Here is a 27,780-nt window from a genome sequence, read left to right as displayed (position 1 = left end):
GAGACCCCAGTCTGGAGGGGCCTCTGGCTGGGACGGCATCTGGCTTGGGAGGTTTTGGTTAATGGGCCTTAATTGAAATTTCTAAGCTAGGGGATGCCTGGAAAGGGACTCACATGAAGTGCTTTTAAGAGTTACAGGCAGAATTTAAGCTTCACTTTCCTTCAACTTCGGCATGGCTTTGGGTCATATGGGCAATCTCTTGCGAGGGCCCCCGACTTTAACCCTTTGGAAGCACAAAAAATGATGGAGCCCTGAGGGAAGTGGGACTATTGCGCATCAATAAATCTCTGGTAATTTTCAACTGACATTCTTTCCCCCCTTGAAGGCCAAATGGGAAGGACGGGTGGGAACGCTGGAGGACCGTTAATGGAGGGAGGCTCTAATGACTCCATGGGAGCAGACAATATCGTCTAGTCTCCGCTTGGTTCAACTGAAATATCTACATATCACTTACCTGATACCATTGTAGCTGTAGAGGGTCCACTTGCACCCATCCTCCGCGTGCACTATGTGCAACGAGGAAGGAGAGGACTTCTTTCATGTGATCTGGTCTTGCCCGGTGATTGTGAGATACTGGGATCCTGACACAAGGAAATGGATGGATGAGCTGCACTTGAGGAACCAATATCTGTTGCCAAAGGATGCTCCCAAAAGCATACAATCTGGGATAAATTGTGGCCATATTATGGACTGGAGTAATCGATTTGTTATCATGTACTATCTTCCTTATATTAAATTTTTTCATTTGATTTCTTAAGCAAAAATAATACAATTTTGGTTATGACAAAAACAATTGGCTAACTCTTGAATATAGGGCCTACAGACTGGCAAAGTAATATTAGATCAATTATACAAATAATCCAAGCACTCAAGTGTTGTGAAAAGTCAAATATTCAATCCAAAAGTTGAAACTGTGAAGTCCACTTTAATCCACGTAGTCAGTTCAAGCAAAAGGAGGTGTTATCCATAAATAGTCACATAAAATCTTTTGAAAGTTCACACGGCCAATAAAGGAAAATTTCAACCAAAGTAGAATTTACACAACCAATGTGACAGTTCAGCCAAAACATGTTTCGTCGATAGGCATGTGATACCTCGACTTCTTCAGGGCTGTAAACATTTAAATAAGAAAAATCAAACACAGACAAAGCAAAAACAATAACTGCCAAATACAATCACCCACCATAGGTGTCGAACAAAAAAGAAGAAAAGAAATGGTGAACACCGGATGTGACAGTAGGTAAACATCAAGGCTCATATGACAAAACACCAAAGAGCAACACATAAGTTACCTCTGTCCGTATTAGTCATTATTAACAAATAATCATATAGCTGCAATTTCAACACAAATAATAGTAAAAATAAACATTAGGCATATGTTAAAAGTTGTCTGAAAGTTGTACTCATCACAAAAAGATTGACAAAGGCACCATCCAAGGCAAGTCAGCGATAGTGTCATTCACATTCCATGCTAAGTAAGCAAAATATAAATCCAAAACAGGTTTACATCATGCACACACAGTTAGCCGACCCTTTGTCCTTTGAGCACCACTCAGTGACTTTGTGGCTTTACTTTCCCCATACATAGTGCAGAGCGCCCGTTGCCTTTTTTGGCCTGGTTACCAAAGTGTGTGTAAGTAATATTAGATCAGTATACGGTTAACAACTACCTAAACCTAAAAAAATGGCAGAAAAATGGAAGCAAGGGGACGACAAATCTGCTGAAAGCACATAGGCCACTACGACACAGTATGTAAGAGGATTGATCTACATATATATGGTTCTACAGGAAATAATATAGGAAAACGAAAAGCCATACAGTTAAGTGTAGACACCATATTGCCTTAAGACATGGTCTTTGTTGCTTTGGAGAAGGCAACCCTATTGACATGGGCTGACAGCTAGAAAATACTTCTGTTTTGGTAAACTGGAGAGGAAATGGTGCCAAATATGGTTGTACCAGGTAGGTTCCTTGTATCATGCTTTCATGAATGCCAGAGCCATTGCTCATGCCTTCCCTACCAAAGGACTTAGCACCGTCTGAAGCAGTACCTGGATCTTTTTGCTTCCACCAAAAGTACACTGCTTGCCCATGGCAGGTAACAGACCACATTAGTTAGAGGTAGAGGAGAGGATTGCAGTTGCCCAGCCCCAAGTAGTAGCAGGCTGCAATGATTTGCTGATTACGGGACTCAGGAAAAAAAAAAACATCTGCCACCGACCTTGGATGGAAGTGCAATTTATGAGATCCCCTACCGTGGTAGGACATACAATCCATAATAGCTGCCAGTGAAACCCCCTTATGGAGTAACCCAGCGTGCCAGGAAAAGAGCAACAACAAAAAAAGAAAAAAGTATCAGCGCACAATACGTGTATAAACAGAGGAGGCATCTACTCAAAAATGGTCCTTAGGCAAGTAACCTTTCCAGTCCACCACAAAGGGTCGCATAATTCTCGTACCTCATATTCAGGTTGACTGTTCCTCCTGCAGGGAGTAGCGGCAGCCCAATGGAACACAAACAGCAACAGGATTGACTTGTTTTATGATGGAAAACAGGCCACGATATAATGGATGAAGATTAAGACAATTGTCAAGTTGCTAAAAGAACAAGGCACTAACCACATCTTGTTCCTAAATTTCCTGTAGAGACAAATAATGGAGCAACTTTGACAGCAGAATGGGTTGCACTACTATATGTGAATTCTGCAGTAGCAAAGAAGATGGTCCAGAGTTTTTGGTAGTTTTAACATGGCATTGTAAATATTGCTCCAACCTATGATTCACTCTGTTAGTTTGGCAATTAGAAGGAGTATGATACCCCCACCATATTGCCTGCCTTAGGTTCAACGAGGAACAAAGGTCTTTCCATAATTGAGATAAGTATTGCATACCCATCAAATACCATGCCATGAGAATACAATCAAGGTGAAAAATGTAATCTGTAATAGCACAGCTCTTATAGCTGTTTCACATGCATCAGTCTCGACAATAAACTGTATGGCAGAGTCAGAGTCTCTTAATATGAGTGCTCTGGTAAAGGCTTCGCGGAGATCTTGTTATCCTTTCGAAGTCTATTTAGTACATTGGAATACTTTGGTTACAGTTTCTTTTTTGTATATATTTGATATATGTAATGTCTTTTGTGCATCACTTTTGATAAATTACCTGCCTGCAATAAAAGCGCTAGTCCAAGAAAGCACTATGTTTCCTTGACCCTTGTGGTTCTAGACAATTCCAGGATAATTGCGACCTTCCTTTGATCTGGCAGCTGATATCCTATGTACTCTATTATGTTCTTCCCAAACTTGAATATTTCAGGATAACAAGTTAAATCATGCTGTCTGAATGTCAACAAAATAAGTTATAGGACTTAAATGTAATTAAGGGCGTTTAAAATAAGTAAAAATATCATGCTGATGTATCACAACATAGGTGCAATGGATTCCGGCCGAGACATGGTCAATAAGCCTCTGCAACACTGCCGGAGCATCGCATAGCCCAAAAGGTATTAAGCTATACTCAAATTTTCCAGAGTAAGGGAGAAAGGCAATCTTTCATTCATCACCTTGCTTAATCCGAAGAAGATGGCATGCACCATAAAGATTACATTTTGTGATAATGGTGGCCCCAGAAATTGACTCAAGAACATCCTTGAAGATTATCTTGTTCAGCCAGGATTACTGAACACAGGGTTGAAGATCAAATGTCTTTATAGGAGTGAAAAACATGGGAGTCCGTGCAGGAGATGTGGAATGGACTATCAAACCATTCTCTAGGTTGTCTTGCAGGTATTCCTTTAATTGTTTCTTCTTCTGTGACAAAGAGTATATCCGTTTAAAAAATACAGAAGAAGCATTAAGTAATATCGATATTGCACAACCAAATTCCCTCCTAGGAGAAACGGGAAAGGCCACTGGCTTCTGAAAAATCTGCTTTGATGGGATAGCAATCTATACTGAGGACAAGAAATCCTATATGTTGAAGGAACATCTCTATGAGATTCTCTTCCCCTACACATTTTCTCCGAAGGCGATATGAAGAAGGTGCATACCCTATAAACTTGATAGTGTTCCTCTAAATCTGAATTAAAACAACTCCACAGGGATTCCATTTTTTGGGTAGTGTAGGACTAAAATAATAGGCTATATCTATCTCCCTTGCAAATAAATCAAAAGAAAAATACATTGTTGGAAAGGGAAGATTCTCCATCTGATAACAACATGCAACCTTAAATGTTATTGGTATTGTGGCCAGGACATGATCCCTGACAGGTCAGCTAGAGGTATATTTCTTTATCAGAGACACATTTGTCCTGCAGGCAAAGGCCACTGATCTCACGGATTCTAAATATAAAAAGTCCAGAGGCTCTAACTCGCATAGGCGATTTTCATGATCTACACACAGATATCCTGAGACGAGGAAATCATTATATTAGCCATGATACCATGATCCTAGAGTACAGAGAAGGCAGAGACCATCATGAGGATGCTTATGCTCTTTGGCACTCGGAAGGTCCCAAACAGAACATAATGTGCTTGCACAGGTGCATCGTCCCTGAAACAGTGTCGCAAGGGACATAGCTTTCTGATGGGCATCCCACACTGCACATATAACACAAACTTGACTGCAACTGTTTTCTCACACACTACACTTAGATTGCTATTTATTTCTGGTACATTAGGATTGGCAGGTGCTTCATGAGACATTTCCACACAACTCAGGAATCTGGCAGGCAATACTTCTCCTGGTACAGTAAACTCCTTTATCAATACTTACACCAAAGTAATTTGTATGAGCATACAAGACTCAATCCATGCCACTTTCAGGATGCTTTGGTTAAAATGCTCTGTTTGTATTTTCTGTAGTTAACTGCTATGCTAACAGTTCCAAAATCTCTCTCTGGGTGAAATGTTATACTCTGCTGTGAGAAAAATGTAAAATTTTCATCTGCAGCGTCCTCTGTGCCTGCCGCTCCAATCACCAACTATTCTACCAGTGGACTGAATGCTTCAATTGTCTCCATGATTTATGGTTTAATGATTTTTATTGCAATTGTAGCAGGGCTGTTTTAACTTTATCTCAGTGGAGGATATCAGAGTAAAAACAAAAGCACATGATGATGGATTGGTGTTAGGGACTGGGGAGGCCTGTTTCAGTCGTACCCATGATGGGCACAACTGACCAAAGTAGCAGGAAGAGCTCCCATTGTGAGGTTGTGACTCATCTCTTTGTGACGTACTTAGTTATTTTCTTTGCTACGATTTGTAACTTTTAACACTGTGGTTTCCTCTATCAATTCTAAGTAATGGCTCTATTATATTCCCTGAAATAGCTGACTTTGAGAAGTAATAGTGCTTTCTAACTAACAGACCAAAATCTAAGCATCTATGTATGACTTTGCTTGATCTTAAGACTCTTCTTCTACAACTCTGGATATTTAGAACATAACTTTTCCTACCACACGCTAAATTTTGGTTATATATTGGATAACGTTTAGCCGGAAGAAACTGGTAGATTTTGACCTACACTCCCAGAATAAGCAAATAGCCACCCTCCCTGAATCCTGATTAAGTTTAATTACATGTAAATGCAAAGATAGAGATGAGAACCCTCGTCTGTCAGCCTCAGAGGGAGATGTTGCACAAATAAAAATAAATGGATTAATTACACTGTAAATATAATCAGAATGAAGAAAATAGGTTCACAGTGCTTCTATAGTTAACTACAAATCTATAAATGTCATCCAGATGTTTGAGGCGGGACGAATTGATACAAAAGTTCACTGTATAAAATAAATTCGATTTGTGTGGGTATTGATTTAAACATTTCCATTTTTCAATATAGAATAAAACAATACGGGATAAAAAAAATCCAATTTAATATTTCTACTTCAGTTTCTATTGTAGAAACTTTTTTTTTTTAAATCAATTTGATAGATATGACGCCTCACTACCTGCTCATATAAATACACCCCCCCCCCAAAGGAAAACAAGACTAGGGGCTCTTAACCACAACTCTCAGCAGTGTTTGACACACACTTTTTAGCAATTCTTAGGAAGCAAAACGGTAAATTCTGTTTGCTGATTATGAATTATTTTCTGATAAATGTGTTAATTTATCTTTCATGTCATTAACATCTGCAGTAACCTGACTCAAATGTGATAGTTTCTCATTCAATGTGGCAATTTCCTCTTCTCTTTGTAATAAGTCAGAAGCAAGTCTACCAATCCGCAATGTCAGATCATGCACTACTGGGTTCAAAAGAGCAAAGTCATTTTTCATGTTATGTACTTTGGGTTTTAAGTCGTTCACAAAAGTTAGTGTCTTCAGAACTCTGACTCTGTCACCTTGTATATTTAACAGTGTGCCAGAATGCTTCTTAAAATCATCCAAGAGTTCAGAAAATTTCTTTTTCATTATGTCAATTCTTTCGGAATTTCTTGTCACTGAACTTCTTAGTTCTGTGATACGTTCAATGTTGCTTGCAAGTAAATTACCTATGTGTTGTTCTGTTTTTTTCACTACTTTTTCTAGTTTGCTTTCAAGTTCTTGCACAGAATCAGTCAATGTGTTCACATCTGAACCTAAACCAGAAATGCGCCTGATGTCAGTTTTCACAACAGTGATCTTCCCAGACACCTCAGTTGTTACAGACACAGAGCTTTGTTCCATTTTTATGACTGTTTGAGAAAGAGTTGTCATGTTCTTTTGCAGCTGTTCTCGTTTATCTGTCAGGGTTTTGGCCAATCCTTTAATGGTGATAATATCCTGCTGTATGTATTCTATATTTTCAGGAATGAGCAACTTCTTCTGGTGGTCCATTATATTTTGAGATTCTTCATACTAAAGCAAAAAAGAATATTTACATCAATAGAGGATATTATTACTCTGCAGGCAGAATAAAACAGCAAAATAGTCACCCTTTCGAAATATGAAATCACGGATTTGGAGATAACGAACAGAAAATTGTTGCAAAGAAAAATAAACCATAGTACATCTATAAACTGGCTATCTGAATTACAGTCACACAACAGAAGTGAAAATTGAAATACATTAATCAAACCTTGAGAATAAATAGTATTAAAGATTAGTTTTTTAATACACAAATTATATATGGTCAGATCAAATATAGAAATTTCTCTTTGCCACACAGAAAACACGAAAACCTAATTCATGGGATGCACAATTACAAGATAGTTGCACAAGACTGTGCTAGAGTCAATAAATATTTTTCTTTAGTGAAAATAGCACTTTAGTGATAAAACCAGAATATAAATGTTTGTTACAGTACAAGATATGATTGATCATAAAAAAGAAAAATATTACAAACATTTTAACATTGGAGGAAATTGAGGGGAATAGGATGGAAAATGATTCTTCCTTTTCAGTTGTGTAATGATTTTTTTTTTTTACTGTTTACACATCTATGACCATTTCTGAAAATATAACTTTAGTGGTTACATCAAGGGCTGCCATACATGATGAATGGTTCGATTGATACGGGAAGAATCCTATTTGTTTCCCACATGAAAACCGACCGCTATGATAGCTGACGGTGAGTGAATGAGAATACTGGGAAAAAACTCACCTCTAGAAGTGCGTATGTGTGGATGGTGGAGAGGTAGCCATGTCACCAGTAACTACCCTCCATGCTGGGGCAACAAGTGGTCTGAGGCAGTTAATGTTGTGAATTAACGGGAAACAACTGCTATAACGCATGCTTTTACCCCGCATGCCATTACAACAAAAAAGGCTTGCTGCAGGGGGTATAAGGTGTTGGATTTAACTCCAACACCTTCCCTACTGTTTCACAGACTGGAGTTGGAATAGTAAATTATACTATTCCAAACTCCAGCAAGTCGGGGTAAAAAATTGTGTTGCAAAGAGATGCGGGGTAAAAGCATGCGTTGTAACATCATACAACCGAATTAACTGGTCCTGGACCCAACAGATGGTACAAATCTGCAGGCTGGGTTGGAGTGGCTGTTACTAAGAGGGGAAGTTGGAGTGACACTGGAGGTGAAACAAGTGGAGGGAGAGGAAGACATCTGAGTCTGCATGGGTAGGTAGTTACTGTAATTGCCTTGTATGTAATGCCATAGTGAGCGGCAGACAGAGCTGAAAATAAATATTTCCTGAGGGAACCCATTAACTGGCCAATGCAGCACCACTTTATCTGTACGTGCTATTTGATTATCTTGCATCACTTGTAAAAATTAGCATACTAGCTCCTCCATGCATGACCAAAAACATGCATGCTCATATTCCACTAGTAGGGCTTTTAGTTGTTCCCTCACTCATGTTGTTAATGGCACAGAATTACGTTTCCAGTTGTAGAGTCCTTTAATGTGAAATACACTTCTTCACCGTGCAATAAAATCGTTTCTCAGTATTCCACTGTAACAAAGTGGCATGTATCCATAAACTGACAAACCGATGTTTAAGGGCTCCAACCCAAGGTGGCTCAAATTCTGTATCCTCAAACAAAAAGCAACACTAATCAACATCAGATTTCATTCAGAGAACACAAGAGGAAGGCAGAGCTATGAAATAAAGTGCATTTGAGAAGGAAGCTTACTTGAAAGGTAATTCTAAATACTGTGATCTGGTTGGTGCTGAGTTACTCTGCTGAAGTTAGCAGTGAAGAGGCAGCAATGTTAGTGCTACAAGGCAGGTGAGGTAGAGTGGACAACACAAGCTGCAACCCCAGTGGAAGTTCTTAGCTGTGATCTGATTGTAAGGGTTGTAGCGGCCTGCCACAAGAGGTGAGCCTATAGATAAGTATTAGAAAACAACTGATGAAAGGGAGGAGTGCACCTACCTCTCACTACTTGGTAACTACCTTGTAAATGTAAAAGTAATACCAGAAGTGAGATGACACTGCTCTTCACACAGTTCTATGCTGTGCTAACCAATGCAAATTTTTAAGAAATTCCTGCGAACACTGGAATATGTGAATATGAAATGCTACCAGAGGAACCATTCAGCTTCATTAAAAATTGCTTTAAAATATTTATATGTGTGAAGCCACCATTTCACTCAGATACTGATCAATAATATTTAGGATACCTTTTTAATCTCCTGATGTTGCTGTGCTGAGCAACTGAGATTCTTGTCGACTCGAGTGGTAAATAAACTGAAGTTTAATATCACTGCTTAATATATCAGATCCTAAGCAGGGGAGGGGCTGGGCGTGCGCCAAGTAGTGAAGTTCAAAAAGTAAATATTAGGTTTTTAAGTAAGCCTTTTTTTTCAATCAGTTGATTCTCACGAAATTGGAGATTTTACAGTCAGCCAACTCGTTTTGTTCTCAATATGAGAATTATTCTGGCAGGAGACCTTCTACTCTAAGATTTATTTATAAGGCCAACCAAGGCCCTGGGAATTCCTTAGTGCTTCCAGAGTTATTGCCTGGAACACCGACTTTATTCATGGATCACTCATTCAGTTTTTAAACAAAAGGTCTCTTTGGAGCCAGGCCACACCTGGCTACTCCTTTACTCTACACTGCACCCATTAGACCTTTTGGAGTGCCCACCTGTGCAGCAACCTCAATTTCAATGGAAAGATACTCACCCATTGAGCCCTGACGAAGTTCTCATCGTGAGAACGAAACGCGTTGGCTGAAGTGTAAAATCTCCAATTTCGTGAGAATCAACTGATTGAAAATAAAGGCTTACTTAAAAACCTAATATTGACTTTTTGGACTTCACTACTTGGCGCACGTCCAACCCCTCCCCTGCTTAGGATCTGATCTACAGAGGCATCACCTGACAGCTGGTGCCAGTGCTTGTTGCGCAAGGATCCCAGCCAAAATTGAAACTAGCGTGAGGTGCAGGAACAGCAGTCCGCCGTTAAAATATCTTTGTCAATCACTGCTTAATATACTATGGTTAGGATCTGCTTAAGCCAGAATAATACCTTTCAATGGAGACACTAAATGTAAACGAATGGCTTAATAGAGCGAGCTGTAAGGCCCTTTTTCTGCTGTTGGGGCGATAAAATTGAAATAGTGAAACATTTGTAGGTGGGGCGACACCCAAGAGAATGCTAGAATGACTTGAGGAGTGTCTCCCGTACATGTGAGGCGGAGACCAAATCTACAAATATTCTGCAGTTGTTCACAAAGCAATGTGCCTTCTCAATTTTAATGAATTTTGATTGAAGCACGACATATAATTTAGGTTTGTGGTGGACTAGGTTACAAAATGTTTCTGGGAGAGTTAGTTTTGCTTCTAGTTTATATGTAGATAAGATAGATTCTGTATGCACGTCGATGTAAATATAAAAGATAGTTAATTCATTTTAATGTGTAAATGGGGTAAATAATATGAACTAAAATCTGTTTGGAAATTGATGTTCTAGGGCTAGATTGTATGTAACCCAAATATTACTATAGATTTGTATCAGAGTTTGATGGTAGATTCACCCACATAAATATATTTGAAGCAACTGTTAAAAGAAGCTGATTGGTTTCCTTTAGGAACATTCCATATTCAAACTGTCTGACCCAGGCACCAAGGTGATTATTGAGTAGTTCTAAATGTTTAAGGTACTCCAATATCGGTCTAACAAATATTTGTTTTGAGCTTCCACTTCGCTATTATTAGAATATTGTGCTATACATATTGTCTTACAAAAATGCTGTAGCCAGACGGTCATGATATCGTAAAAGTAACCATAAATAGGTAAGTATAGATTTACAATTCCCAACTTCATAAATATGTACCATTACAATGTAAACATTTTTGAGATACAAAAATGAGGCCATCTTTACTTGGTCAGCTCTTACCGTGGTGGTGTATTCTGGACTTGGCTACTTGAAAATTCTTGAGAATGATTCCGAAATCAATTATTCAACCTACCTAAATCTTTAGTAGTCACTCACAGTTAATGAAAATCCTGTAATCCACGCTACTAATCAGAATGTGGATGACTATTCCAGTGTATAAACAACAGACCCCAGGAAAAGAAATGGACCCTAAATATAAAGGAATTCGACCCTCATTTTCTTTGTAAGTATGCAGATAATTGAAAAAAGTTCTGAGAACCATAAGAAGAAACTTCAAACCAACCAACACCATACCATTGAAACACTGAGAACTCGTTTTCCTGGCTTATGAAATTCTGAATTTCTATATGAAGAATAGCAAGACACCTAGAGATATGACCATTGTTTCAGCCAGATAGGATTTTTTTGCAGATACTTTAAATGGTAAGCATTATACAGTAAACATTGGATGACCTTTATAAAATGCAAATAAAGTGGTCGCAGATTGATTTTGAGATCTGGCTTTCAGGTCCCCTACACACATCCAGAAAGGGGAGAGAACATACTGATCTAAATGGATCCTTCAACGATAAAATATACATGACCAACAATACAAGCAATTAAGCCACTGCTATTGAGCCATTGTACATCGTTGTCCACTGTTTTAATTGACAACTATTCTCAACATACTAGAAAATGAAGGATATGTGCAAGACAAAAGATTGGAATACTCTGAAGTGCTCACGATTAACAAGACAAAGTGAGGAATCAAAGGAACATTTAGAAAAGTAGTAGGAAGTTAGGGCGTACAGAGGAAGAAAGAAGTTGTATATTAATAGTGAAGAGAATGGCGCGCGAAGCCTAGAGAGAAGATAAGAAAAAAGAGAAAGAGTTACAAAATGTGCAGTGGCTCGCTCCTTTAAGTCAGTTCAGGAGTTCCTTGCTACTACAGTTATTCTTTCACTTCTTGTAGGACATTACATTTTTGGAATAAGTACTGGCTAAGTAGTCAATACTCTGTTGAAATGGACAGTTGTAGTCTGTGTTTCAGGGAACATTTATGGTGTTATTCCTCTCTGACGTTAATTAGCTTATACACTGATTCCTTAACAGCACATCCTCTATGTTTCAACATAACACAAACAGAAGTAGGGAACAGAAGTATTTTGATTTTCTTTTTTTATTTCATATTTTTGAGATTATAACAGCATGAACATTGTACTAAGCAGCCTTAGGTTGGTACACAGTTGTTCAGTCACATATATTGCAAGTAGTTGGGACAACTCAATTAGGACATCCAGGAACTATTATACAACATATGAAGACCATTCTGTACGTTATCAGATACTTGCAAGGTGATAGAATATAGAAATAGGTTATATAATACATGTTGTGTTGTACATTTAAATCCTACATTCATCAATCAGGTTGTATCAAACTGCATCACAAGACTGATGCTGTTCACCTGAAACACTATCCTCCTAGGGATTTCTGGGTGTTTTAAACACTATGTAAACATACATAATTTGTTTGTTTATGCCTATAATTAACCCCTTCGCTGCTGCGGACATTCCGCTGCAGCGCTGGGGGGGGCAGGGGGGCAGCGCGGTGGGCCTGTGCTCATGACGGAGCCGCTCCGTCATGAGCCACGGTTGAGCTGTGCTCATGACGGAACGGTTCCGTCATGACTCCGCCCATTTGCGTTGTCCCCCCGCACAGGCGGGGAAACAGCGCCGCGTAGGCGGAGCGGCCGCCAACGGTCGTGTCATGACGGAACCGTTCCGTCATGAGCACACGGCAACCGTGGCTCATGACGGAACGGTTCCGTCATGAGCGGGGAAGGGGTTAATGGAGATCACCTCTATCCACCAGTTCTGCCACTGAACATCACGTATTTCAGTTCTAGGTCCTGTTCCCACATTCTGTTATGTTATGTAGTTTTATAGAGCGCACAGATGCACCAGCAAAGGGGCGTCCCAGCTCCATAGCAGACAGAAAGGGAGGTAAACGACAGAAGGAGGCCTATAGTGATGGTGGGTCTTAATGGGCTTGTGGATACCCAAGTAATTATCGATGCTGCGGATGTGTATAGGAAGTGAGTTCAGAGTTTATCTGCCAGTATGTGGAAAGAGCTCCCCCCAGCACGTGCCCTCCTTACCCGGGGGACAACTGCCAGATGATGACCTATCGAGCGGAGTTGGCAGGTAGGGGTGTATGGTGAGAGCAGGTTGGCCAAGATGCCAGGAGAGGAAAAATTCAAGATCTTAAAAGGAATGCAGAGAGTCTAAAACTCCACTGATCTGTTCACCGGCAACCAGTGTAGCCGACGAATAGCGCTGGTGGTGGAGCAGGTTCTAGGAAGGCCAAAGAGAGTTCTGGCAGCTGCATTCTGGACCCTCTGCAGTCTCGAAATCTCAGACTTGTTGGCCCCCAGGTAGTGCAAGCTGGCGTAATCCACTCTCGACAGAACGGAAGCCTGGACAATAACCTGCCTGATGGATGGATCGAAAAAACCCAGCATCGGTTTGAGCCCTCATACTATACTAAAACATGCCCCTGCCACTTTCTTGGTTTGGGCCTGGAAGCTAAGAGCTGAGTCGACCTAGACACCTAGATTTTTCATCACCTGTTTGGGGCCGGGTGCACAACGAAGGGTAGCGGGCCACCAGCGTTCATTCCACAGCTCAGGATCTTTCCCTACCAGCAAAACCTCAGATCTGCTGGCATTGAGCTAGAGGCAGTTGGCAGTCATCCACTCAGCGACAGCAGCAAGATCGCTCCGAACCTTATGAGCATCCTGCACACAGTCATCGGAGAGTGCAACTACCAACTGCGTATCATCTGCATACGATACTAGTCAGTCCTCTGCTCCTGGCCACAGCTGCTAATGGCTGAAAATACAGGCGGGGCATTACCTGTAAGGTCCTCTCAGAAAGAAAAGAGTAGAACCAGTGCAGTGCAGGGGCCACACTGCCAGCCTCCTCCAACCTTTGCAGCAATATCTGGTGAGAGACCGTATCAAACAGGCACTGAGAAGAAATATTATTGAACAATCCTTCATTAACACGTTGTATTATTATTACAACCATCCTCTTAAGGTTGTGGCGCATCTTTGTGTTATGGAGTAATGGGGATAGCGGGAGAGGAAATGTATCAAATCTAGTCTTTGTTGCCTGACGGAGTCTATAGAAAGAGATGTGATCAGGACCATTTGTTACATTATTCTCTCTTTATTGCTCTATTGTAATAAACCTATTGTTACCAAGATGTATTCCACACAAGGGTAGAAATGGATGACCTACAATTGGCATAGCTGGTGAATGTAACTGTAAGAGCCCAGCACCCTTCATCATTTCCCAGAATACCCAGTACTTACAACAGACAGTTTGTCTGACACAGATGGGCTTGGATTGCTTATGCATGAGAGTTGTCTGGAGTGAACGCTGTTCAAGTTTGTCCCTTTTAATTGGGATGTGAGGTAATCTCTATTTCTTAGGAAACCAGCAAATTGCAAAGTGGGATTGTGCCACATACTAGAAGCACGCAAGATCCAGCATTACAAAGCCTCCTTTGTCATATGGCAATGTCAGGACGTCCCAGCATATTTTAGGCTGGTTACCTACCCAAATCAGTCTAAATAATAGTGAGTATAGTCGACAAAGAAGCTTTTTGTTTTTTAAAGGAATGGGAATATTGGAGCATAGACACAAAAATGGGGGTAGCCCTAACGTATGATATTTTCTACTCTACTTGGTTTGCTTCGTTTTCAAATGTGTATATAATTAATGTTTCTCCATATTGTATTCATGAGCACTGTGCACATGCTATTCCATAATAAATATATTGATTATATGTTTAATGGGTACTTAATAAACACATTAACCACTGATTGAAGACTTGAGCAAGCATAATGTTAACGTGTTTTACGTCATTGTTTAAAATGTAAAGAAAGTTATCTAGGACCTACGAAGTAGATTAAATTTTTCAAAACTTTGTGTTTTACTGCCTCTTTGCTAACAAGTGCAGTACTCCTGGGCTATCCTTACATAAACAAAGCCTTTCTAAATTGATATAAAATATGGTCACATAGACTTGCAAAGGTAAGCTTTCTTAACCTTGAAACCCATTAATGAGAAAATGCAGGTGAGAAAAAAATGTATTGCTGCTATAAATATTCGGATGTGTTACATATCAAATCTGATACTCAATTATAAAAAATAATACTATAATGCTTAGATAATCATTAGACATCTTTTGGTCCACATCTAAAATCAAATTAAATATATACTGCCAAAAGTCAAACATATGTGTTTGACGCTTTTATTTTGCTTAGTTTTATACAATGACAGATAGAAAAATCAATACGTGCCTCACGGACCTCATTAAGGCTGGTTCCGCAACAGTGGGGTGCAAGTATATAGGTGAGAAGCATTTCCAGAAAATACAACTGAGACTGCAGTTTTCAAGTCGCCCAACAAATTGTCACCGCTTTTAACAGGTTAATCCCAAACTGAATGAACTGTCCAGGTATATAACACTTAGACTAGTGGTTCCCACCCTGCGGTCCAGGGACCCCTGAGGGTCTGCAATGCCTACTCAGGGAGTCCACTGCTAATCTATATGTATAACGTATTTGTATATGAACAATATTAAATGTATAGACAATCTTTTATCAAACATTTTGTAATCAGTAAGCCAAATTCAACTGTGCAGTATAGGACTCAACATTGATTACACACACAGAAATATAAAGGATTTCTAAAACGACGTCACAGTGCAATTAGTGACACCACATAAAGGTCCTGTAATCCATGCCTGTGTTCTTCACCCTCTTCTCTCTAACGCATGGATACAGCGAGAAGAGGTGCACCCGTCTTACTCCAGGTAATTGTGTTCACTGATGAACAGCAGAATAAATACCAATGAATTTCAAGAAATTTACCTGATAACAGTGTCAACAATCATTTGAGTTTGTGTCAGATGGTAACATTTCTGTTAATCAGCAAACACCACAAAAGAAGAAAATACATATTTTAAAATTATTTCTTCACTCCTATTTAAAATGACGTGCAAAGACATCTTTACTGAAAATGAGGCAACTGAAGAAATGCCAAGATATAGTTCCAGAGAAAGATCAATGAGAGTTTCTCTTCAAAGTAAATTTCAGTTTTCATCTATAGTCTCTTCTACTTTTGAGTTATTTTCAGCTACACCAGTTCCTTTTGTACTTGATAGTACATATTCCTGCACTCTCGTCTTTAAAACACCCAGTTCATTCTGCATTTTTAATATGCCATTGTCATACTGCATTCTTTCGAGAACCTGTTGTATCCCAAATATTTCTGAGACCGCTTTCAGCATGTTGTCTTCCATATTGAATGTCTGCATGGTCAAGTCCTCCATTTTCTTTTCAATGCCTATCAGCTCTTTAGATACTTTGAGAACTGAGCGTACAGCAGTTTCAATTATCGGAAGATTACTTCTGCATTCCTCAAGTTTGGGTTCATAATCCTGGATATTTTCACTCAGTTCTGTATTTTTGGCAACCAATACACTCTGTTCAACTTCTAATTTTTCAATTGCTTTTCCATTTGAATCCAATTGTTGTTCAATGCGAAAAAGCTCATTATCTTCTTGTCTTTTCAAGGCTCTAGTATTTCTTATTGTGCTGTCTTCCAACTCATTTAGCCTTTCAGACAGCAATTTAATTCCCTTTTCAGCTGTATTGATGTGTGATTTGACTTGATTGTGGATGACTCTTGCTTCGGATTTTAAAGTGTCAACAAGCTTGGTCATTTCATCGAAATTAATTTTCCACAAATCTGTGACAATTTTAAATTTCTCGTTTATGTCTTGCATCTTTCTAGTTAGAATCTGTTCACTGTCTTGAAGGTCATGTACTAATCTGCGAATGCTGGATACGTCTTCTTCTAAACGGGCAACTACTGAGATGGTTGGGATTGTTTCTTGCAGGACACCATCAGAAGATTGTAGCTGTAGTTTCAACACAAAACAATGCTCATTGTTTTTAGATATTTTCAAAACGTACAAATTACAGTGATACTTATAGATAATATTTTAGAATGCATATATATGTATATATAAATCTCTATTCCATATATATCAATTATCTTAGATAGCAATGAATCAATATTTTAATCATTCAGCTAGCACAATCATGTATTTGCAAACTTTTATGATCAAAGATTGCTTCATCAGTCTATGTGTCAAAATGAAGCTTGAAAGTATTTGCATTACTTTTTACTGTGCCATTCCATAGGGATGGGATGTGCATGGGAACATTATACAATTAAATGAATTATGGCTGTGTGTTACTATCTTTAGATAATTGCGAATTGTATTATGCATAGCAACAAAGTGCACCCAACACAAAATATAGATATATACTGTACGTTATGATGCTTTCATTGCACAAAAAGTAAAAACTACTCAGGCTGCAGAACTTATATTTCGCAGGGATGAGATCATGCCCATTCGTTATTTTATAGTATATCATTACATTGAATTATGAGTTTCACCAAATTGGAAGTCTGGTCTCACTCTGATATCCTTCCCTCCAGCTAGCAAGTCTCTAAGAATGAAAATGCATTTGGCCCATGACCACCCCAAAGCAAAATGCTAAGCTTCACCATTTCCCTTTATTTAAGGGACATGGTGACCCAGGCGAATGGTTTGTGAACCGAGCCTCGCTCAGAAGTTCTTGAACATTGGCCCAAGGTACACAAATACTGAGGTAAATTTAATTGTTTTACATGTTATTTTCAAAAAACATATATGGGTTCTTTGAGGGGTAGTGTGCCACTGGATTTTCCTCTTGCCCCCTTTTGACTCTTTTCATGTTTTTTTTTATTTTATTTTTTTAAAGAATGCAGGGCTCAACTCCTAGTTCTGTAATGGAAGTTGTAAAATAAAGTTGCAGTCAGCCAATTAGCCTTCGTGTCTGCAGACTCAAACTTTATAACAGGAGTAAAACGCTCCCTTATCCAATTGAGTCTTATTTTAATTTGTTTTCAATTTAATTCTGTGGATAGTCCACAAACCCGAGCTCGTGGTCTGGCGGCAACTAACAGTCCAGCTCTTTCTAACTTTTAACCCTTTGAAGCTCACCTGAAACATTTTTGTAATGCTAATTTTTTGAAAAGCACTTAACAGATTTACATCAAACCCAGCAAAGGCACATTCCTGGTGACATTTCTAGATCATGCTAAGGACTGGTGTATGTCCGTTCAGTGTCTTTTTTAATAGTACAGAGCAAAGATACCACTCTTTCTAAATATGCATAACACCTGGAAGTTTTTCACTGGACTTAACTTGGTAACAGACTACCAAATTGAATGCAGATTCATCAAGCAGCAGCAAAAGTATTACCACATGAACATTTTTTGGCTCCTTCAACTTTGCCCCCCTCAAGCTTGCCCACTTGGGAACGTTTACAAACTTGCCTACCTGCAGAAGAATAAACATGCTAAACGCCTGCCAGACTTCAGGTAGATTTGTCAAATGATGCCACAGTTATTAGCAGGATAAACACTTTTTGACCCCCCCCCCCCCAACAGTGCCACCCCCTTGATGAATCTGCATACATTAAAAAACAACAAGAGCAAGCTACAAATCCCACATTTTTTTAAATATATATTTTTTTAACAATGCTCAATATACAGTGCATATAGAAATGGCATTATAACATTATATTGGTATACAGCTGTTTTACGTTATACCATACATTTATGACAAATGTGTGTACTTGAAATGAGCTCAGCCCGAAAATAGCAACTATACTCAGTCACCCGCAACGATTGTGAGAAGGATAACGGTCCCCACCCTGCTCAGAGTTGCTCACCGACACAACGTCCTCGGAAAGAGTGCCAGGGGCCCCACACCTTCTCCCACTTGTGGTTGCTGCCCCAACTTCGGTAGACAACTTGTTCCGCCAAGAGACACCAGTCCAGATCGGATTTCCAGTCATCCACCAGCGGTGGGTGTGCCTTGCCCCAGGCTCCTGCAATATTTCGCGTAGCTACTTCTGCTGCAATCATTAACCAGAGCTTCTGATATCATGTTCAGGAAGTCTCCCCAGTTACCATTAATAGAAGCCATTTCACGTCTAAGGGAACCACTACCACCATTACCCAAGTCATTTTCTCTACCACCTGTCCCCAGTAGTATTGCATCACTGGGCAACCCCAGAGTAAATGGACGAAAGTGTTGTCCTGCTTGCAATCCAGGAGACACAGGTGGAGACCATTCTCCTCATTTTCTGAAGGAGCACCCTGGAGTAGTAAAATCTGTGAAGTATTTTAAATTGAACTAATCTGAAACAGGTACCGACTGCTATCTCCCGGGGATTTTGTAGTGCTTCAGCCCAATTGTCATCATCTAGTGGTCCCAGGTTTTCCTACCAAGCTGCTTTTAGTGCCACTGTAGGATGATCAGGAGAGTTGTTCATGAGTTTGAGTTTCTTTTTATAAACAGTGGAAATTGCTTTTTCCATTATGTGGCCCAGCAGTAGCCGGTCCTCAAGTGACGCAGCCTTTAGAAGCTGTTTCCCTCCACTATGTTTCTTCTAAGTGTGTGTCCCAACTGGAGGTATCTGTATTTCACAGAACCAACCATGAAATAGTCCCATAAGGGGATACAGTTAGTTAGCTTGCCTTCCCAGCCTAGGAACCTAGTGGTATTTTCCCACAAATTAACCACCACTTGGGTGTGTATTGGTAATATTTGCTTACTGGCTCGCCAATAAAGGGCCCAGACCGAGCCTCTGCGACTCATAGCTTCTTTGGCCACCCTGTAAGCTGTCTCTGTGTGATCCGTGAACCTCCAGTCATTTACCACCACAAGCTGTGATGCCCAGTAGTATTTGAGTATATCATGGACTGCGAGTCCCTCATTATATACTCCTCTGCAGTTTGCGTAGCGCAATGTGGGAGCTAGTACCGTCCCATAACAGTACTCTTAGTTTATGATCCACTCTTCTGAAGAACTCAGAGGGGGATTTTGAATGGTATGTTTTGCAGTATGTAAAAGGCGTGAGAGAGTCACAATTTTAAATAAAGCTGTTCTACCCATTAGGGTTAGTGGCAGATGCCTCTAATGTTCCACATCCTTCCACTGTTTGTCCAACTGCGGAAACAGATTTTTGCTCAAGAAATCGCTCGGGTCATGAGTGATTACAACCCTGAGGTATAAGAAGCCGTCCAGCACCAGGAGCACCGTACAACAGGAGGGAAGTGTCGGGGTGCCCCGACATAGGGGTAGACCAAAGATTTCGTCCAATTTATTCGATAGCCCGAGTGGTTCCCAAAGAGATTTAAGATTTTAGGTATTCTGTCTGTCGAGAGAGTGGGCTGCGTGACGAATAGCAGAACATCATCCACATATAGAGATATGCGTTACTCCCATCCCCTGTGCTATGTATGCCTTGTATAAGGGGGTCCTGCCAGATCCAAGCCGCAAGCGGCTCGAGAGCTAGCGCAAATATCATGGGGGAGAGTGGGCAGCCCTGTCTCGTGACCCTCTCAGGACAAACGCTCGGGACACTGTTCCATTGACCTTCATCCTCGCCAGAGTTTTTTGGTATAGACGCCTTACCCACCCACATAATTTAGAGCCAAATCCAAGCCTTCCTAATGTTGCAAAGATGTAGTTTCACTCGATGCTATCGACGCCATCCTGGCATCCAAAGGCACGGGTGCTGCCTGCGTGGGATGTGTGGACCCTGTCTTGTGTAATACTCCGTAGAGGCGTCTCAAGTTGGGGATATTTCAATGAGACCTAAAAAAGTCATACATACACCCATTACTAAAGAAAATAAACCTGCGCCCGCTTAACCGCGACAACTACAGACCAATTACAAATGGACCGTTCCTGGGCAAACTGAAAGAAAGAGCAGCATTTGCTCAGATGTCACAATTCATTGAAGAAAAGTCCATACTTTCAGACTTCCAAACAGGATTCCATCCAGTAAGAGACACAAAACCTGTCCTCATTGCCATCTGGGATGACATTAAGAACATGGTAGGCCAGAAAGGGGTTTCTGCACAACTTCTCTTGGACCTCTCAGCTGCCTCTGACACAGTTGACCATGTCACTAATAAAAAGACTCTAAGAAACAGACATACAGGGGACTGCTCTCGACTGGATCACATCCTACCTTCAAAACAGAACAAATGTCATCCATACCCCCCATTTCTCATTCAAACCATACTGCACAAAAATGTCCCTCAGGGGTCTATCATCTCACCCATGCTTTTCAACATCTACATGAAGTCATTACAGGCACTGATCAATGAATTTCACCTCACATGCTATAACTATGCAGACGACACAAATACTCCTTAAACTGGAGAGCCCCAAAGACATTGGAAACTCAAACTTTTTAGTTGCCTAGAGCCATCTCAAACTGAATGCTTCCAAAACGGAAATACTCACATGTGGCCCACTCACCTCCTGGCCTGACAATCTGGGAACACCACCTAAAGTATTTAAGGATGTAAGAAGCCTTGGAATTTTATGGGCTCCAAGCTATCATTGAATGCCCAAGAGGACAAATTAGCAAGATCAAGCTTTATTACTATTACTATAAAAACTCTGACGCATCATCCCCACCTGGAATTTCCACACAAGGTACAGACTACTATCTTTCTTTTACTGTCTAACCTCGATTATGCCAATGGCCTCTACCACAGATCATCTTCATCAACTATGAAAAGTCTACAATGGTTTCAGAACTCTGCTGCCAGACTACTACATGCAAAGCCACGAGCCCACATCTCCCCTGCCTTGAGAGCCCTACATTGGTTACAGATTGCCAGAAGATCCACATTCAAGCTGCTTTGATTCACCCACAAAGTATGCTTTGTATCACCCATACAGCAATGCAAGGAACAGGGCCGCTCCTTATCATTAATAAAAATCACCAAATACATTCAACATAGAAACCTCTACTCTAGATTAGCACCTCGCCTCAAAATCCCATCATACAAGAAAAAAAAAACAGGTGGCACATCTTCTCTCTTCAAGCAGCCAAACTATGGAACTCATAACCCCCAAACATTAGATCCATTAGATCCATGGATACCTATCTCACCTTCATAAGACTATTCAAGAGTTGGATATTCCCTACATAACCTTAGTATTCAATTTTTAACATCACTATCTCTGTCTGGTCTATTACAGATACCAAGGGAAATGGCTGAACAGCTATAATAAGTTCGACAAGGGAAATCAAGCACTTTTTGACAAGCCTGGTGTGGGGAATCTGGTGGTCACTTGAGCAAGACTTAGCATGCTTCACTGGGGAACAGAGTAGCAGCATCCTACTTCAGCCGGTTCGGCGATTACATTAGAGATTTGCTGTTGTATTTCTCATTTATTTGCGCCCACTGCGGCTGAATTGTGTTTTTTTAGAAACTGGAAGTTGAACTGTGATTATGCTCAGTAATTGGTTAACCCATTTATGTGCAAGGATGTACTTTACCAGCTTTTCTCTGCTAATAATATTTTTCCATATTTGAATTGCATGCCATCATGTGAGGCGCAAAGTGCATTTACAATTTCCCCACCCTTTGCAACTATGAGCATTGTACAATTAATTTTAATGCGGGGAATGTTATCTGTGTATCAACAAAGCTTTATTTACAAATCTGTACCGGCAGCAGTATGTTTTCTATGTTGACTGTATTAGCACATTGAGCACTGGTTCCTTTAAAAGAAAAAGAAAATGCACTAACCTTTGCCCGTGAACAAGGAGTGACGTAACTCCGAAACGCGTCGGGACCTAGAAGTTGCTTAATAAACACGTTCGGAGACTGAGGCCACGTCTCCGGTGTTTTCTTGCCTGAAAAGTGTGTTCACTGGATGCTTGGTGGATTCCCTACATGTCCACCATACTCAAACATAAATTTACATCATATACCTGTGTATATAAGCATTTAATTTGATCAGATGTGTGTATCTAGATGTGTGTATTCCTTTGTATAACTGTGTAAAATAATTATGTTTATAAATATATAGATATTCATTAGGTTTGCCTAACAAATGTACATATTACTTATGGTTATATTATTCTATGCTTAACATGTATATAGGTCACTGCATAGTTTTCATATAAGTTATTTGATTAGATGCTTATGGTTCCCCATATATTTGTCTATCACAATATGTAAATGTTATAAGTATTTATCTACAATTGCTTCACTACTGAATTATTAACAGAAAATAAACACAAATTAGCTTAAAGTACAGCAACACATGAAAGTCTAAGTTTATAAAATACAACTTAAATATTGATATATTACCTTCGTTATAAATATATGTCCATGTACTTATGTATCTAGATCTTTATTACTTTATTTCTACTGTTAAAAAACCAAATTCAGCCTTTCAAATGACCTACCCTATATCACCCTATACCTCTCTCAATATATTCTCTAACTCTACTCTGACCCACCTCAAACCTCATTCTACTATTATGATCTCCAAAATAACCAGTTCTAGACTCTTCCCTCCTCTATCCCACCTTGCATTATCTCAAACCTCTTTTTACTATTCAGATCTCCCAAACAAGCCTTTCTAACTCCTTCCCTCATGTATCCCTCGTAGACTCATCCGGTACCTCATGATCTTTCTCCCTAATCCACTTCTAGAGACTCTTCCCCCTTCATCTCTCCTTTACCAATATTAAACCTCCTCCTACTGCTATGATACCCAAATAAACACTTTCTAGACCCTTCCCTCTTCTATTCCTCCATTATCCTTTTCAATCCAACTAACCAAACTCACATGAACCCCCCTCAAATTAATTCATATTTCCCTAAACTTATTCACCACTAATCCTTTTTGGGTTATTGAGTAGCCTGCTACTCGCTGAAAAGCACTTCGACACCTCACCATGTGTAGTCAGCAGTATATAAATGCAATTACAATATAATACAATTATCTTTTAATCATATTCGTAATACCAGGATATTCCCCTGAACTGGGCTATAACATTTTGTAACAGCTCTCTTTCTAACTTTTAGGTTCAAAGTGCAGGGGAGGGCCTGTAAAAAGGAAGATATATTCTAACAACTAGTTCAGCCTTCTGCGGATAGACAATAATGAACTCTAATTCAACGTAATCTTCACCTTCTTCACCCAGAGGGTTTGCTTACCTTTGGAAGCAATTCAGAATAACTATTTTGTTTACACTGGAGTGAGTAAACTTAAAATTCAATACCATTAGGATTGTAGATCCCAAGTGGATCGACTATTTAAAGGTGTTTAATCATGGCCCTTTGTTGGGTGATCCACAAAAAGCCAAGAGTAAGTAGAAAGAGGCCTCCATTTTTTGCATGCTCCACTGGTTCCATCATTATTTAAGTGCACTAAACGTTCTTTTACAATTGCCAGTAAATCTTCTGAGTTACTGTGAATATGTGAATGTGTAATGTGAAGCACAAATGAGAAGCTTGCTTCAGAAATTGATCAAATAAACATACATTGCTATGTCATTTGTACTCCTGCATATTTGCATGAATATCAGAATAACACTTATGCTAAGACCGACTCATAAATGCTTTCTGCCTTGTCTAGTTACAAAAGGGAGGTGCAGACGTGCCCCAATATACAGACGTGTGTTGCTGCCTTCCAGTAAACTAAGAAAATGGTATTTAATAAAATTACTTTTAACAACTAATGTTATGATTACGGGAAGAGAGGGAAAGCTTTAAAAGGCTACAGAAAACCATGTCGCCCAAAAACATAACTTTCAAATGGCAGCAATATCACAGGAGTATTTTGTGTTTACCAACCGCCAATTAGCAATCGGCCATTGGTGCCTGGTTTTGAAAGGCTCTGCAATGCCATGAGGCTGAGCACTATAAAAGTGATAATTAACAATAACATTAATAATCCATTCAATTTCATTCATCGCACGCGGAAGCTACGCAGCCCTTCTGCCGAGCATGTAGTCTATTCTTTTGGTGCATGGGATACAAGCTACGTACAATACTTGGATGTATATACACCATGTGCCGGCTTCAACTTGCAGCGAGTTGTAAGTCATGGCTGTGTGCACATGTGCACCCATGAGATGTAAAGGGGCTCACTGTGTGGGGTCTTTTTGTCAATGTTTTTTTGACAAAAAAGGTTAGGTAAGGTAATCCTGCATTTGAGGATGAAGGTGGAAGAGAATCATGTCTACAGACTTTTCTCTGAAATTAAAAAGTTGGTGATAAATTAGCGCCAGTTGCCACGTGTGTGGTACAGCTGCACCGTTGAGCAGCAAGCATACACAGATTGTGATAGCATGCTCTTTTTACCATGTGGGGCTTCGGCTTTGACAGGTTAGCTGTTAACAGACTTCTTGCACACAATATAATAGAAGTATAGTTAGCTTTGGGACCACCCCTTTCAACAATTGGCTTTTTTCAACTGTCCTCTTTCAGACACTGTCTTGAGACTTTGTCAATCACCTCTTGTCTGAGTTCAGTGGAGTATTCATCTCAGACCTTATCTATTGATTGTTCGGGTGTATTCTTATGCCTCCACTCGAATGCTTCAAGTGAATGGGCCACTACTTTACAATGACAGCCCTCTCTGTCCCCTTATGCAGGCTACCACCTGTGTCTTGTGCTATGTTCCTTTTCTGTTCATCCTCTAGTCTATTCCACTTTGCCCCTTCCTCCTTCTCCTGTGTGCTACTCGTTCTCCCCACCTGCCATTCTCCTTTGTCTTTTGTGTGCTACTACTTCTCCCGAACATACTTCCCTCCCAGGTATTTTTCACATGTGTTCCTGCTATTTATTTTATTTCATATAAAACAAAACAAAAGGTGGGCAGTAGGTGTCCTATGTCCTAGAAACTAAAGTAGTATTATAATAAATGCTCCATTGCCATCAGACCTTGATTTAATGCCATTTTGTTATTTGCAGTTATGCAAAATTGTCTGGTTGGAATCCCAATCATATCCTGGGAGGGGGTGAGGTCCCCTATTGTTACATAGTTTCCCTCTCCGAGTTGGGTGCAGATTATGCCTTTAAATGCCACACAGAAGTTAGAGAGTCCTGCTTGTAATCTCTTCAGCACCCTTTTGCACTTGTGTGATGCAAGCCTTACTAAAAAGTGTAAATAGGCGTTTGGTGAGGCTGGGGAAAAGAGGAGCTCTTCTAACCAAACAACCCAGCACACACTGAGCAAGAACATCCTATGGAGGCCAACTCTGTCTGAGAACCAGGACAGCACAAACTAGAACAGTGTCACCAGGTGTAGCGTTTCAACTTGGGTACCTGAAGGCCACCAATTCGTAGCATAGCTTGAGGGTATCTGATATGACCTACTTCACTTCTCCCCACTGCCCCCAGAGCCAGCCCTTTAAGAAAACTTTCCTGCTCTTTAAAGACATTCCTGGGATAAACATATGTGCACCCCTGCTAGGTGTGTAAACATCTAATTGCAGTTTAACATACAGAATTGTTTAAGTCTTTGTTATACCATGCTGAAGGTAATGTTGCTTAATCACCAGACTAATGTCCTGTTTCTAATTTCAGGAAGTTTGGTGGCCCATAAAGTACACCAGATCAAAAAAGCCTGCTTTATACTTCTTTCCTTCTATGGAGGGCCAGTTTGGTATGTGGATGCTGAATATATTTACTTTTGTTATCCACTTGCTCCTCAAATTCAGCGTGACAGTCTGAACTGTTTTAATACAAAGCACTATGGCTTTCACCATTAAAGTCACGGTTAGATTCAACATGACACCATCAGTGTTAGCCAACTTTTGCTGTGTCATAGGAACTCTGCACCAGCGATTTCAAATTTTCTTCAAAGCGATCTTATATACGATTCATCACCTTTTTCCACCACAGTAATTAAAACAACCAAGGCAAAATTGATGGATAGGCAAGGTCAATTGAAATATTCCGATATATTCATCAAAAAAACTGAAAAAAAGAACATTCACCTTTGCAGACAGTAAAACTATTTTTTCCCCAAGCGCTTCTAGCTCAGATGCTTTTATCTCCAAGAGTCGAAATCTTTTCTCCACATCAGCATGCACGACCGACTGCTGAAACACAAACCTGCAAAACATTGAAAAGATAAGTCAGTAATGCAGTTCAGTTGGCTCGTCAACCATGGTTACTGGTGAGATTTCCACATGAGTGAACAGGATCATTAGAAAAACTGGTTTATAAACTCCGCCTGGAACCAAAAGATACGCATCACCAACTCCCAGGTCCCAAAGGGGTTTTCCCAACAGAACTAAATCAGACGTCCCAAACCCCACATGGATCAAGCAGAAACTATTTAGTTAACTGGAATTTCTACACTCGAACTTTGGTGTTCTTTTTTTCAATCTATTAGCTACATTATTGGATCCAGGAAACTGATATACCTACTCACTTTCTGCTTCCTAAATCAGCTAATGCACTGGCACGGAGGACTACTTTTCCCCACGGCTGCTGCGGTTTGATTTCACCAGCTGCCTTGAGCACCCCAGTGATATATTTCGCAGTAGCACCTTAATTCCAAGAAATGTTAGACTAATAACTCATCACCAGCAGGTTCCTTCCCTGATTCCGAGTCCATTCTGAAGTGAGTCCCTGCTCCTTCCTGAAGACCACATGAGGCCATGTTATAAACAAGCATTGGCATAGCCAATAGGTCTCGCCTTTGGGACCTTATAAGTGTTTAGCCATGCAACAGTTGCATAACTAAATACTATAAGGTCCCAAAAGCGAAACCTAGTGCGGCCGCAAAAGTGAAAGTGATTGCGATTGCGATCGTGATCAACATCAAAGCGGCCTTGCGGCCGCGAAAGTGAAAGTAATTGCGGTAAAACGCGGCGCGCGCGCCCGCGCACATGCACTGTAGCTCTAGGCTGGCCTGGTAGCACTTTTTGGAGCCCTCTCAATAAGTCTCGCCAGACCAGCGCATGCGCTGGGTCAGGCGAGACCTAAAAAGTGCCCATGGGGGCACAACTGGTGTGTACTTTCGCTTTTTGCAC

At 40.2% G+C, this 27,780-nt stretch overlaps 1 protein-coding gene across 2 annotated transcripts in view; it reads right to left on the bottom strand.

Moving 5' to 3' along the window:
• Positions 1–5,862: 5,862 nt before the first annotated feature.
• The window catches only part of IKBIP (IKBKB interacting protein), a 40,767-nt gene continuing 18,849 nt past the window's right edge, over positions 5,863–27,780 (bottom strand). The window contains exons 2-3 of one of the 2 annotated variants that reach the window (XM_085653854.1): positions 26,737–26,854; positions 5,863–6,844 (exon numbers count right to left, since the gene is read on the bottom strand). In XM_085653854.1, the coding sequence (XP_085509980.1) occupies positions 6,086–6,844; positions 26,737–26,854 (877 nt within the window). In that variant the 3' untranslated portion in view covers positions 5,863–6,085. Of the gene's footprint in view, positions 6,845–11,932; positions 16,767–26,736; positions 26,855–27,780 lie in introns of those variants that run through there. The other variant, XM_085653853.1, reaches the window with a different exon arrangement.

This window comes from Triturus cristatus, chromosome 4_1 (genome assembly GCF_964204655.1).
Source record: "Triturus cristatus chromosome 4_1, aTriCri1.1, whole genome shotgun sequence".
Classification (NCBI taxonomy): Eukaryota; Metazoa; Chordata; class Amphibia; order Caudata; family Salamandridae; genus Triturus; species Triturus cristatus.
This window is presented reverse-complemented; position numbering and strand designations above follow the sequence as displayed.